General features: G+C 42.1%; 1 protein-coding gene across 4 annotated transcripts in view; it reads left to right on the top strand.

Moving 5' to 3' along the window:
* Positions 1-12,647, top strand: part of GNB1L (G protein subunit beta 1 like) — a 43,414-nt gene extending 30,767 nt beyond the window's left edge. For all 4 annotated transcript variants that reach the window (XM_059863905.1, XM_059863904.1, XM_059863902.1 and 1 more), the window contains exons 5-7: positions 2,240-2,338; positions 7,068-7,283; positions 11,929-12,647. In XM_059863905.1, the coding sequence (XP_059719888.1) occupies positions 2,240-2,338; positions 7,068-7,283; positions 11,929-12,195 (582 nt within the window). In that variant the 3' untranslated portion in view covers positions 12,196-12,647. The remainder of the gene's footprint in view (positions 1-2,239; positions 2,339-7,067; positions 7,284-11,928) is intronic.
* Positions 12,648-14,410: the final 1,763 nt, after the last annotated feature.

The following is a 14,410-nucleotide window of genomic DNA, read 5'->3' as shown; positions in this document are numbered from 1 at the left end:
TGTCTTGAAGGAGGTTCAGTCCATAAATAATGAGATCTGAACAGGCATTTATTTGTTCATGATTGCATTTAAATCACCAATTATGAGTTACATGCACTTTTCTTGCCAATTTGCCAGAAACATGTTAAAAGCTTTATTAATGTGAAAAAGAGAAAGGGTGTGTTTCCTTGTGGCCAGTTTTAGCCACCCAGGAACACTATTAACCTCAGGCAAAGGCAAATCTTTCTCCTATTAAGCAAAACCAGTATAAACACGGAACTTCAAGTTTTAGGTTACAGTTGTCAAAATATGTGAAATAGTATTTATTTCTAAGGCTCAGTTGCCTTTAATGCAGACAGTCTCTGGAACTGTCAATCCAGCTCAAGCAGCAGGTCATGCCTGCCTGCCTTCTGCACAAAGCTTTTCTCATTGTTTTTCTTTGGCCTTTGCAAGCCCAACTGTAGCCCTTGTACCAGTTCATCTGTTTTTAGTCAAGGTAAAGCAAAGAAGGTTTGGTTTTTATCTTTTAACCTGCAGAAGTGAATTTATCACAGCACACTTACCCTTCTTTATTACATAAAAGTTGCAGTTTTGGTCTTGCCTAGGAGGCAATGCCCTTTGGAGAGACAGTGATGAAAGAGGCAAGATGAGGGCAGGTCATCTCCATATTTATAGCCTGTTTCCTGCCACAGCTAACTTGGTCATTATGTTGATAGCAAGAAAGTTGACAAGAGAAAAGCATCTTTTGTTAAGAGTGAAGCTCCAAAGAACCAGAATTCCCAGATGATCAAACTTTGGTCTGTTCCCAGGTTTGGTCTGCAGACGAGATGGCTCTTGGCTGTAATCACTATTCCTCAAATCTGGAAAACAGTTTCCTGCTCTATTGCTCAGTGGCTTTTGAAAGTGTTCTGTATGTTATGTGCAGTACACTGTACTCACAGTCTTAGAGTGCAGCTGGCTTTTGGCAGGCTGGCTGACAGCCTCTAGAAATAGGAAGATGTTCTGGCAAGCTTTGAACTAAAGGTATGGGATTAGAAAGCCATCGCAGCTGCCGTGGTCTTGATTGATGGTTCCCAGAGGAGCCATATTTGTGTAATACCTCATCTCAGATGCTTAAGGAAATTTGCACGACTGGGGCTGTCCAACAGTGCTGTTGGGCTCTTGCACATTCTGGAAGAGTCTAGAGCGGCTGGTGATGCTGGATTTATCAAATGTTTCAAGTAGTTTAATTTTACCACATAATGCAGACCATTGTTTATTTATTAGAAGAAAAGATCACCTTGTTGATTAAGTATGCATGTGAGAAACAGCAACATTCCTGGCAGCAGGTTTTTGATACCCAAGAGCTTCTGTTTCTCTAGAGTTCCAGGCTTGAGAACCAGCCCAGAGCTGAGGCACTGCCATGTCAATCAAGAGTCTCAAAATCTTCCAGTACCAAAACTAAAAAGGCAGACTCCCCTGATCTTGCCTGCCATCATCCTGAGGTGGAAATGAGCTACTTTCTTGGCAGAGGAACAACTTGCCCAATGTTAAAACAAAAGAAAAAAAAATCAAACCCACACAAACCAGGTCCATGATTCATTACCATCAGAGCAAGCAACAATGGAAGCTGCCCTGCAGAGAGAGCAGGTGTTTAACACAGCATATTCTGACCCTGCTTTAGACAGGGTCACACAGGGTTGTGTTAGGAGTACCTGTGTGCAGACACGGCTGCAACCGGCCTTAGCTGGTAATGTGGGGTTACGATTTGTTAGTGCAGTCAGCAGTAAATAAAAAATCCCCTTTGCATGTACACACTGCTTGTGTACATTTCCATGCAAGCTCTGTGTTATCACAGCAGCACAGAGGAGAGAGTGCGACTGTTCACAGGTGAATACAGCCAAAAAATTAGCAACAGAGCTGGAAAAAGGGGAAAGAAAGCAGGAGGGGAGTGTTCAGATTAAGCAGTCTGCAGTATTATCTGCTGTGTGCACAATGTCATCCACTGTTTGAAAAGAAGGCTGTAATTAAATAGAAGAGTGGAAGAAGAGGATGTGTTCACTCTAGCAGTTTTGTCTGGTCTTTCCTAAAACAATGCATTTCTTTAGCTAGCTGTAGATTACCCTTACAGCTCCAACTCAGCATGCATTCCTCCATTTCCTCCAGACAGTTTTTACTGGAAGAGCTTATACTAACTTTAATCACCTTAAAAGACTTGTGTTTTTAACAGCAGAATTTTGACCTGGAGCCTGACCAACTCCTGTTGTTTTCCTCATGTCAGGTTCAGATTTTGGAGCTGCCATCCAAGACGTCAGTCTGTACCTTGAAACCAGAGGTGGGTGCCAAGCTGGGCATGCCCATGTGTCTGAAGTTATGGCAGGTAAGGCAAGAGCGCCTGCTAATTGTGAAATGTTTTCCCTGTGATTCATTTTATATGAAGCACATGAATCTTTCTTCACTTGGATTTTGATTTATAATCAAACCAATCAAGTAATTATACTATTAAAGGGGGGAAAGATTTGTGAACATCCTTAATGTAACTTTCAGAGCTTTCCAAGCTTTAATGGAAGATTTGCAAATGCTCAAGGAAAGCTTTGTATCCTTAGGATAGATACAGTTTTTGCATCAATCAAGAGGAAAATGAGTGACTTACCAAAGCCAGTTGTTTGATATGGTTTCTCACTGCATTAAGACTGATGAGAAATGTTTGGGTTGCTTAAAAACAGTGGTTTTAATGGCAGATTCCATTCACTGCAGTGCCCTCAGGATGAGGAAACACTCTATGAACATTTCTATTCCAGACATACAATAGGAACAAAATATTTATGGTGGTACTGACTACAGACAAAAAGGTAAATATGAGTAGTTAGTGAAAAAAACACATATTTGCAAAATATTTAGCAAATAATGTTTATGGGCTGCCAACAGCGAACACAAGTAATACAGAAAGGTAGCAGTAGAGGGAGGAAGGAGTTCAGGTGATTGGCTTGAAATCTCCAGAGAATTTGTGGCAAAGCTGATTCCCATGTAAACCCCTGACAACACACTGCTACAGATCTACAGGACCAACTGAGCAGATGCCAGGGGTGTAATTCCTGCAGGCTCTTGAAACATTTGTGTTGGTTTTGGTTGAAGATAATATCAATCAAAGTGAGCCCTCAGTGTCTTCACCCAAGACCCTAAACCGACTGAAATCTAGAGAAATTCAGTTGCTGACTTCAGACAAAAGCCACGAGAGGCCACAGTTGAAGTTCCATGTAATTAAAAACAAGGGAAAAAAGAAAAGGAAATTAAATAGGCTGACTGGGCTTTTGTTAAACAAAGTGCCTCCTAAAAATGCAATCAGTGTTTAGTGCTTGATGAAATAAATGGGTCTCTCTGTCTCCTCAAAAATTGTTATTAAGATGGCGATAACTGTGGAAATGTTCAGTGTTGAAAATTTTTCTTGCCTGTATAAGAAGTCCTCTGTCTTGCCATATTTTCTGTATGCATTAATATTCCTCTAGGAAGCAGAGCAGGTGCAGAGTCTTAATTTTATATAGTTTTTTATTTTGTTGCCAGTGGGGATAAGGCAGAGGACTGGGAACTGGGAAAGCTAAGTAATTCCATTCAAATTCTGACTTTGAGAACTCACCATAACTTCCTAGACTGCACCAGGCAAGTATAGATAATCTCTTAGAGTCTCACAGCTGTATTTGCTCTTTTACAAATATGTGCAACTTGGTTTAGAGGCATGAGGAAGAGGATACCCTTAGGGAAATAATTGCATGTGGTGTACCAAAGTGATGCTCTGCATTCTGTTCTGTGGTTGCACTGGAAGTGGCTCTCTGAGTAACCCTGTAACCATAAACCAGGAGAACACGAGCTCACCCAGCTGCACCCCTTCCTGAACAGAGGCCCTCCAGGATTTCTTTGTACACGGCCGTGTTGGGCAATACAGACATACCCAGGAGATGAGCACTCCCAGCCCAGCACTCAGGGGTTGCCTAAGAGACTATTTGATGTTGCTTATGGCACAGAAAATTAACAAGTTGAAACAGAAGCTGACAGGGAGAGCCCCATAAGGTCTGAAGGAAGAGTGCTTGGTGTGGTTGGCCAATGAGAGTTTGGGGGCTGCAGCCAGGTACCATCATATTTTTCTGCAATTCAGGTAAACTGCCAGCAGCAGTGTGAATGAGAAACTTTATTATAAAGCAGAAGGCACCTGAGGTTAGGCTTGTAGATTAAGCCTCACTGGCTTCTCCTAAGCAGTCAAAAAGCTTGCAGCTATTTATTTTGTTCTTTTGAGCACTTTCCCCCCTTATTTTTCTAGGTTTGTCCTAAAGATATTAATTCATTCACTTTCTTTTGAAGATTCCTGTTCTTAAATACATTGTCCCTTCAGTTTCACACCTTCCTGCTATTACTAATTGGGTGGAGTAGGATTTGTAGGAGTAAGGATAGTCTTCCCTTAAATTTTTTGCACTCCTTGGGGAAGGCATCATATTGCATAATGGTGCAAAAAAAATAATTCAACAAGAATAATACATGTCGAAACTGGAAATACCGAGTTATTACTTTATATAAACTATTGCAATTATTCCTGTTGAGTTGACAGCAGATCACCTTTTCTTCCTTCCTTGACAATTATCCAAATGCAACAACAAAATGTTCTGCTTAGGAAGAGCAATGATTTATAATTGAATTTTTCTACTGAAACAGAACATGAATGGTGAGACTTCTCTCCAGCAGTGTCTGTTATTGGGAATTGAAATAAATAGGCCGTTGTGAAGCAGTGCCTGGTGAGTCCAGGCTCAGACCAAGAGCTCCACTGATCTTTCAATAACTTCTATTGTTTTAGTTCATGTACCCATTGAAATATTACACTTCATATGGCTAGGAAACTTAGGAAGAAGTAGTGTGGGAGCATAGGAAACAGGACTTGGGTTTTAAACTACGCCAGTCGTAGGTCTCACTTACAAATTACTGTTTTTCACATCTAAAGTGCAGTCCCCACAGCACAAAAACAGAAAGGGTTTTGCTTGGCATCCCCAAAATGCTGAGCACTCACCTGCCTCTGCCATCTGCACAAGAGTGAGGAGCTCCTGTGGAAGCCACCATCCTGCTTGGAGGAGGGAGAGGAGCTGACGTGTTTTCACTGCCTGATGACAGCTACGACTTCTGTGAAAGCCCAGCTCTGAGGGAGTCTTCTGCTCACAGAAGAGCAGCACAAATAATTGTGGGGTTTTTTTATGCTTAAACTGAGGGCTTTCTTTAAACTTAAAAGTACCTATTAAATACTTAGTTTTGCTTTGAAGATTTTACCCTTTATTAAATACAAATAAAATCTGGAATGCTCATTCAGATTTTTTTAAAACATTTTTGATATCTGGTATCCAAAACCAGATATTCTTCATCCAAAATACCTGATGAGTTAACATTAATTCACATGTATCTGACGTAATGTATGAATCAAGGTATTCATTGCTCTGATGTTATATTATTTTAGCAAATCAAAATTTTGACAGAAAAATTGTTCATAATTCTGGGCACTGTGAGAAACCTACTTTGTGGGCCTTTCTAGCCAGAGCATGCTCCCTACCTTTTCAAAGGAAAAAGGATCTTAAAGGAAGGAAGGCGGCTCCTCCAAGATCCCGGGTGTGGACAGACCTGTTCAGAAGGATGATATAGGGGATCTCCTAAAGTTACGAGCATTTTCCCTTGGTTTCCTTCTTTTAAGGAGCAGTGTTGTTCCCTGCTTATTGAGCTCTATTCCTCAGACACTTTTCTAGGCTGAGTAAGGCTGAGGAAGTACATGAGGCTGGTACTCAGAAGTTGTGTTACTCAGACCACCCATCTCTTGTTAGTTTAACTCCCCCCAGAGCACAGAATAACCAGTGGGACAAGAGTCTGGACCATTAGTAGAGGCAGTGAGCCTTTGGCCACCAGAGGTTTGTATCATGACATTGACAACTAGCGAGTTTGACCTTATTCAATAATTTGATACTGGTAAAAATTAGTTCTTTATGCCCTTTATCTTAATTGAATGCTGAGCAAACAAATCCTGTAGGAGCAGACAGTATTTGGAAATATCTGCATACCCTGTTGGATACATTTCTTAGATGTGCCTACATGAGGTGGTAATAATCCCAGTGTCTATTTTGATATTTCTTCTCCTATTAAAGAAATAACTGGCATTAACAGATGCTGTTGTTTTCGTTGCTTTTCTTTGGGGATTTGCATCTTCACTCTCGGAACCAGGTACTGCTTACAGGATCATTAGTCTTTTGGCTGGAGCAATGATGAATATTTTCCTTAAGTGTGACATGTAATCCAGTAATGTTCCCTTCTTTGAGTTATTTCAGAGGCTTAAATAAATTAGGTGTCTGCCCAGGGTGCCCTGCCCTTTGGCCTGTGACATCATTAATCAAAATAGCTTTCAATTGGTTACAGTGGGACTCGGCGCCCATTAACCCCTTGGTGACTGACCCAGCAGTTCCTGCTGGGAGGTTCAGTGTTTGCCTTCAAGCACTGTGGGGTACTTGGGCAGGCAATCCCTCTGTGCAGCCCTGCACCTGGCAGTGTGGAACTGGAACCCCTGAGCATGGCACTTCTCAATGCCCACACAGGCTTGTATTGCTTGAGAGTAACTCAGCTGCTCTGTGGAATTTTTTCTATGAAGTGCAAACAAAGTTCAGACCTTGAAGTAAAGCTCCTGAAAATTTCAGTCAGGCTCTTTTCAGTTGTTTTAGAGGGCAGTAGTTCGGATTTTCAGAGAGAAATTTTCTCCCTCTATATGTGTATGTGTGTGTGTGTGTGTGTGTATATATATATATATATATATATATATATATGTATGTGTATGTATATGCTAAATATGTATAATATATATAACATTTAGAATTTGATATGTAGATATAAAACCTGTAAGTGCATATTACCTAGTAATGCTTTCTGTAAGTGGATGGAATATCAAAATTTGACATTCAGATATCTAAACTTCTTTTCAATTCTACACCAGCCAGCATTTTAATTTATTCTTTTGGTGCTTGGACTAAAACCTACACAGGGATGGTAATTTTCCTAACAGACTTTTTACTTCTCAAACAATTTTATTTTTCCTTAATCAGATCAGCTGTGGTTCACAGCCTGTGCTTCTGGCTGGCTATGAAGATGGATCAGTTGTCCTCTGGAATGTGTCAGCGGGAAAAGCGTTGAGCCGACTCACTTGCCACCAGGAGCCAGTGATGAGCCTTGACTTTGACTCGGAGAAGGCCAAGGGGATCTCAGGCTCATCTGAAAAGGTGCTTAGCATCTGGAGCCTCAATGAGCAACAGAACCTCCAGGTCAGGATCACTGGCCCTCTAGTGTCATTTATCCCACTTTGCACTAACAGTTTGATAGACTAAAAAAATATTTAGTCATGAAGAGGAGTTGTTGCAGATCTCTAGCTAATTAATCACAGACTGGTTAGAATGTCTGTGCTATGTGACTAGACTTAGCAAAAGATGGTGAGGATTTAAAAAAAAAGGGAAAAACCCTCTCTCACATGTTTCTGGTTTTACCAAAGTTGCAACAGTCACACAGGCCTAGCATTACTCAAGCCATTGCCTCTGTATCTTCATTTATCACATTGGTGGTATCCAGCTCTCGGAATGTCCTAAACATTATAAATGAGTTATAAAAATGAGAAACAAAGGATTGCTTTTCCAAAGGTTCTGCTTGAATGGCTATAACGAGCTTTCCACTGTGGGAAAGACAGAAGTATTCCATTAAATACTTCTCAAACAGAAAGAGTAGGAGTAGCCCAGCTAGCACCAAGAGGACATGAGGTTTAGGCACCCAGCTTCGTTTGGCACCTACAGGGCCCAGCCAGAGACACAAAATCCAGCAATTGGCTGCCCCAGTTCATGCCTGAGCTGTGGTGCTGTGAATGGCTGGGTTGGAGGGAGGTTGTGTAATCCCCAGCTCAGGCTGTGCTGGGGAATGGCCATAAATTCTGCTTTCATCTAGACAACTTTAGCGAGTGTTCCAACAGTGCCAAGGCGTTAAGAATGATCTGGAAATGTAGGTGTGGAAATAAAGTGCAAAAAGGCTCATGAAAATTAAAATGGCCCAGTCTCTCCACTGCTGGGTGCTTTAACCTTTCTAAAGTGGCAGCTGTCCCATGAACAATGGAGAGGGCCTGAATCAGCCCCTATGTGCCCATGTCATCCTTGAGAACAATCTCCTGCATACACCAGTTCAAGGGAGAACAATAATTGCTGTTCCACCTTGCAGCTTTTAAGGAGTTATTTTTTTAAGTAGTACAGCAAGTTGATGCTGTTTTCTGAATGGTGCTACAGGAAGAAAAGGACATGCTGGGACATCCTGTGGTAACTCATCACCTGGGGACATTGTAAATGTGTGAAATCTGTGAGGCATCACCACAGCACCTGCATTCCTGGGGTGTCAGGGCAAACACATCCAATCCCGGTGAAGCTTGGAGGACATGGCACTCACCGAGGAGGCGGCTGAACCTTCATACACAATACAACACAACATGAAAGAGGCACTCTGCACTCTGAATTGTCTTGGTTTGGGTTTGCTGGGTTTTTGGTGCTGTTTGCCCTGCCCTTGCCCAGCCTCCCCCTGCTTGTCTCCATCTGCACCAGGTGTCCTTAACTCAGACAAGGGGAGGGAAGGTGAGCAATCCCTGTAAGAAACTTGGTATTGAGACTCTTTCTCTAAGGTAAAGGTGACAGAAACCTGACATCATGACTGGCTTCTTAAATTTTCAGATACTCTGGTGGTGGAGAGAAAGCTGTTCTTTCATATTAATTATAGCAAAACTTTTTTTCCTAAAATAAAATACTGTTCTTTACAGCACATTTCACTTAGGAGTTAATGGTATGCAGGGCTACAGGTACAACTTGCAGGAGAAACAGCTGTTCACCTGAAATATTGCAAGTATTGTTTTTCACAAGATATTCCCATTCCCAGGGGATGTAAGATTAGCTACACCTTCAGCACCTCACACTGAGAGATAGAAGGTTGCCTCAGAAGAAATTTAAATGCCAAGTATTACAAGCTACAAGCAATGTTCCTGTGCTTCATGGGAGCATTAATGCCCTAAAAAAATGCATCCTTCATATGAGCACTAGAGATTGTCAAAGACATAGATTAGGTTTTTTTCCACTATTGCATTAATAATATGAACCAGATGGGGATTTTTTTCCCTGACATTCCAGGTACCTGAGGTAATGGTAGACGTTGGAAAGCCACTCAGTGGCACATTATTTTTATTCTAAAAGTAACCGTGGTGCACAGCTATCTGCTGTTGGAGAGGGAGTGATGCAATGATGGTACTGAGCTCTGTTTTAAGTGGCAGTGTTCCAGTGTGTCAATGAATAGATGATGAAGGTAACTGCAGAGTTTATTGCTATGAGGAAAGTTTGTATTGTCTCCTACAGGAAAGTTGCTGAATTCATCACTGTCAGCAAATGATAGGATTGGTTGTGAGCCTTTTGATTTGGATGAGATAGTGTAATTATGTGATGATGTTTGTGGTAGAATGTAGGAGGTAAACAGCTTCTGCAGGTGAATAAACAAAGCAGAACTAAGAAATCTGATAACCACAGAATCTTCTTTTTATATGACAAGAGAAAAAATCCTGTAAGTTGTACTGTAAGTTTTGTTGGTTTGGTTGCTGAGGCTTTTCCCCCAGATGCTGAAGCTTAGTCTGCTGCTATTTTGGTTATTTTCCTAATAAGCAGAGGGCTTAAAGACATGCTTTGGCTGTAGATCCAAGTGTCCTTGAATGTGACTGGCTGAAAGCAGCTCACCTGTTTTTACCTCTTTGTTTTCTTAATTACAAGCTGGTTTTCTGGTTAGGAAATTTTGTTGGTATTGGACTGCTGTAGTTAGTGACTTACGGTAGTAAGTCCTGGGATGGCACAAATCCTGGCAGTAGGATTACACCTGGCTGCATATACCTTGAGCAAGTTTTTTCCTTTGTGTTGTTTTTCTCTCTCACTCTTGTATTTGCAGATCATGCACAAATGCCCACTGTTCCCTCGTGTTCCATAGCCAACAGGCATCACCATTGCAGGCTTCCTTTTCAAGTTGTAGCTTGCTGAGGACATGCCATTTCTCCAGTCACCCTGCTTGTGCTGTATGCATCTTGCCCACATAATTGCCATTAATGATGGGAGCACCACGCCTGGGATTGGTTATAGCCATTAGCCAATAATCTCAGATGGGAGTAAGACCCATCCTACATTTGCCAGGCTGGTGATGTAAGGAATAAATCTTTCCCTTGCCAGGAAATTTACACCAACAAAAATTCCACTGAGGCCATGCTGCATTAGGCCTACCCTGGGGAGTTTGGAGCACATGTACTAACAAAAAGCACAGGTTGTACAGTAGCAGCCTCACCAAGAGGCCCCCATTTAGCCTGCTATTTCTCATTTGGCTTGAGCAGAACTTGCTGTTCTCTGTTCTGAATTCGTTGCAGACACATTCTTCAGGTCGTCTTTGAAAAAGAAATGTATAGAGCATGTAAGAAGCATGTCAAGTTTTATTCAGCCTTTTGTCTTATGAACTGCACAGCTCTTGCTGTTCGAGTAGGTAGCTGGGTAGTTCTTACATAGTTGCAAAATAATTGCTTGCGGCTTTGTGCCTGTAGGGTTCCAAGATGTGTTCAGCTGCATCTGAAACCAACTTTGACCAACATTTCTGGAGTTTTCTACATCCAGCATAAAGGTTAAAATTATCTGCAATAACATGTCTTTATAACCCTGTACTAGGTATGCATCATGGGATGTCCTTCAAGGAGGAAACCTCCTCAGGTGTGATGTACTTGGCAGTCCCTTCCTGCCTCAGACAAACAGTAAACACCACACAGTGAATTAAAGCAGGCACTGGATGATATTAAGCTTTGGTACAGGATAGCTACAGACTCAGGCTTAAGGAGACAGTGGCATTAACGTGTTGTTTCCAGTGGTACTTCTAAATAACAGCAGTTCAGGGCCAGCTTTATAAGCCAAAGGTGTTTTCCCCATTTTGACAGAAGCTGAGCTGTTCCTGTACAAACACACACACACACATGCTCTTGTGTGCATATTTCACAGGTGTTTCAGAGGCAGATTGCTCACTCAGACAAGTACCTGAGGTGAGAACAGCAAAGGTGTGTTACTTTAAACTTTGTGCCTCAACAAACTCATGTCAGTGAAGCGAAAACTTTTCACTCCAGGGGCTAAGTCCTGTGCAGCCCCAATGCCTTCTGAAGGAAGCCAAATGCCTCCCAATTGAGTTGTGCTCCTCTGTGCCCCAGTAGTCTCCAAACAGTAACAAAAGGCTTCCAAGACTGAAATCAATAACTTGGCCATAATCCCCTCCTTGGATTTGGTGTAAATAGAAGTCTCTTGGGAAGGAGTACTAGAAATACAGATTTTCTGACACTGTAACCCAATTCCTGGAAGCATTCCTTTCTCAAGACTGAGGTAAATGCTACAACAGCTTATTGGGGGTTTTGTGAGGGGCCACAGTAGTAGAAATGAGTAGCAGGTAGCTTAAGCATCAGCTCAGAAGGGTCTCAGCCTGGGAATTCTTCTGCAAAGAAGCAGGGAAAATATATGGCCTTAGCTCTGAACGTTGTAGCTCATACAAGAATAGCTGGAAGAAAAGGGCAAAGCTGTACTCAAAACCTCAATTCAGAGCCTCACTTGTGACAGAATATATATAGCTTTAAATGCAAAATAAACTAAAAGCATACAAGAGTTTGGTTTATTTTGTGAAAATTGCTCTGGAAATGGGAGGCTCCAGTTAAGGTGTTTTCTGTCTCTGTCTATTGTTGCTCTCACCAAGCACCATCCGCCACATGGTGAAAAGCTCCACGCTCCCTGTGTGACACTGGTGTGTTGGGTGGGCACAACACCTGCTAAAGTACCAAAAGATCCCTTTTTCTTCTGTTTTGAACAACCTGAGCTCATTTGTAACTTTTTCCCAAAGGTTTACAAAACACACGAACTTGTCAACGCTGGCATATCTGATATCACCATCCGTCCAGACAAGAAGATTTTGGCAACAGCAGGGTGGGATCATCGCATCAGGATCTTTGGGTGGAAAAAGCTGAAGCCCTTAGCAGTGCTGGACTATCACACAGCAACCGTCCACTGCGTGTCCTTCTCAGATCACAGCAGCCCCCGGGACAGACTGCTGGCAGCTGGCTCCAAAGATCAGCGCATCAGTGTCTGGTCCATATATGCTCAGACATGACACATCCTGCACTGCCATGGACTAGGAAAACAGGACTGGTGAAGCAATTCCTAGTGCTGTAATTCAAACGTGTATGTGGGGAAGTGGTAGAATCTCTCTCCAGGCTGAAGTGAGAGTCCTAGGTTAATTCTTATGCTGCTCGTTTAAGCTATAATTTTTTTCTTACATAGAGGAAAATGGATTTTTAAAGTTCATAACAAGCAGAGCAAGGCCAGTCTCAGAGACCAAAGTTGCTTTGGGTTCTGCTACAGGTTTTGCAACACCTTTCCTTTGGCAGGTTGCTGACATAACTTGTGCCAGTATCTTTTGTAAAAATGGACTGGAATCCCTCAAACTGCAGTGGGGGCAGAATATGTCTGTTTGTAAGTCATTTATGTATCCAAGAATCTGAATCAGTGTAAAACATCACTCTTCCTTGAAAATTTATACCCATTAAACCACCTCCAGTGGTTTCTCATTGTCAGTTACTTTTTCTTCCCCGTAACTGAAAGGCAATCAGAACACCCTTGATTTGTTCACACTTCTGTCAGTTTCTAACTTAAACCAACAGCCAGGAATGTGACTAGGGATGGCCTTCGGCATTTATGAATTTCATTATGTCTCCTGTTACCTCAAGCCTCACAATTAATCACAAGAAAGAAAGGAAAAAAGATCTTCCCCAACATTGCACTGCAAAGCTATGTAAAGCCTTTTACAGAGCCAGTGCTAAATCCTTTCCCTAGACTGATGAGCTGAAGGATTTAAACTCGACAATCCAATTAGCGCCCTTCTCCTTGGAGAGTCAGGGCAAAGTTTCAGTGTGGAAAGTCGGGGATTCAGCTGCACAGCTCCCATTAACATTTAGGGCAATCGCATGGGTAAATCCTTATCCACCCAGTGCAAATGGTTCCATTAACTTGTCATCTCTACAGTCATGGAAACTGAAATTCATTCATGAAAGTTTTTTTGTTTGCCTCACAAAGCAGCATTTGCATTCTTCTAAAGCGTATTAGACACACACCAGTGTGCTGAGAGCCAGGGTACTGCTGGATTCCATCACAAAGCTGCAGTGACAACTGTGTCCAGGCTGTACACTGTTGATACTTTATTGGAAATAATTGTTTCTGCTCTGTAGAGAGGTGGAAATCAAAGGAAAAGTGACCAAAAGTGAACAGCAACATCAAAGACGTTGAAAATTATTTCAGGAAAAACACGCATGCAAATTAAGGTTTGGGTCTGTTATCCAGCTGTGCCTTGCAGACAGAGAATATTGCTGGACTGAAAGCCTTAAGCACCCAGCCTGACGTTCTTTACATTAAAACACAGAACCAGGATACTGTTGCTGCCAGGCTTTTCTAACTAAAATGGGGCCATACACATTTTAGAGTGTGGTGACACTTTAAATAATGCATTTCTTTGATTATTTCTTTACTACTCAGTAGCTGCTTGGAGGATCACATTGCAGTTGAAAGTTAAAGCTTAATTTTGAGTGATCCCGAGTCAAGGGGAGGTGATGGTGTTCATTACATCTACCAGACAGAGTTGCACTTCTCCACCCATCATCCACCTCCCACACAGAAGAGGAGCTGCCCCCACTGTGCAAGCAGCTCCAGCTTCAGCCTTGTGGAACGAGATGCAGTCACCTTCCACAAACCTGCTGCTGGAAGAAATCTTTTCTTTTGCTCTTTTTCCCCTTTCTCAAAGTAGGTCAGAATTGACACAAAGAAACAATTAAATAAAGAAAGAGAGAATGTGTTGTTGCATGTGGTTTGGGGGCCTGTCCTAGGGAGTTTGCACAGAGATTTCCTTTTGCCTTTGCTGTCTGGTATGACACCACACGTGGCCCAGAGGGTGGCCCAGCATTCCTCCTCCATGGCAGCAAACAGCAGCCTGCACTGCTGGGCAGTTTCCACAGAAGCGAGCTGTGGGTTTAATGCTCATCCAGCAGGAAAGGAAATCCAGGGCTCACCCATCTTGGGCAAATGGTTAGTGTAAGAAACAATTTTTGATGCAAATACTCTGGCACTGGAACAGTGGCACCCCTCTGGAATGAAGGATTAATGCCCCATGCCTCATCGAGAGCATTATTAGATCAGAGGCTGAAAGTTAGGAATTATTAAGTATATTTTCTCTGAAAATTGCCATTTACTGTCAACATCTGTATCTAAAGATTACTGGGTGCTTTCATCTAAATTACTACCTTTTGCTGAGAGTTAAATATTTATGTTTGTCTGAT

This window comes from Haemorhous mexicanus, chromosome 19 (assembly GCF_027477595.1).
Source record: "Haemorhous mexicanus isolate bHaeMex1 chromosome 19, bHaeMex1.pri, whole genome shotgun sequence".
NCBI lineage: Eukaryota > Metazoa > Chordata > Aves > Passeriformes > Fringillidae > Haemorhous > Haemorhous mexicanus.
This window is presented reverse-complemented; position numbering and strand designations above follow the sequence as displayed.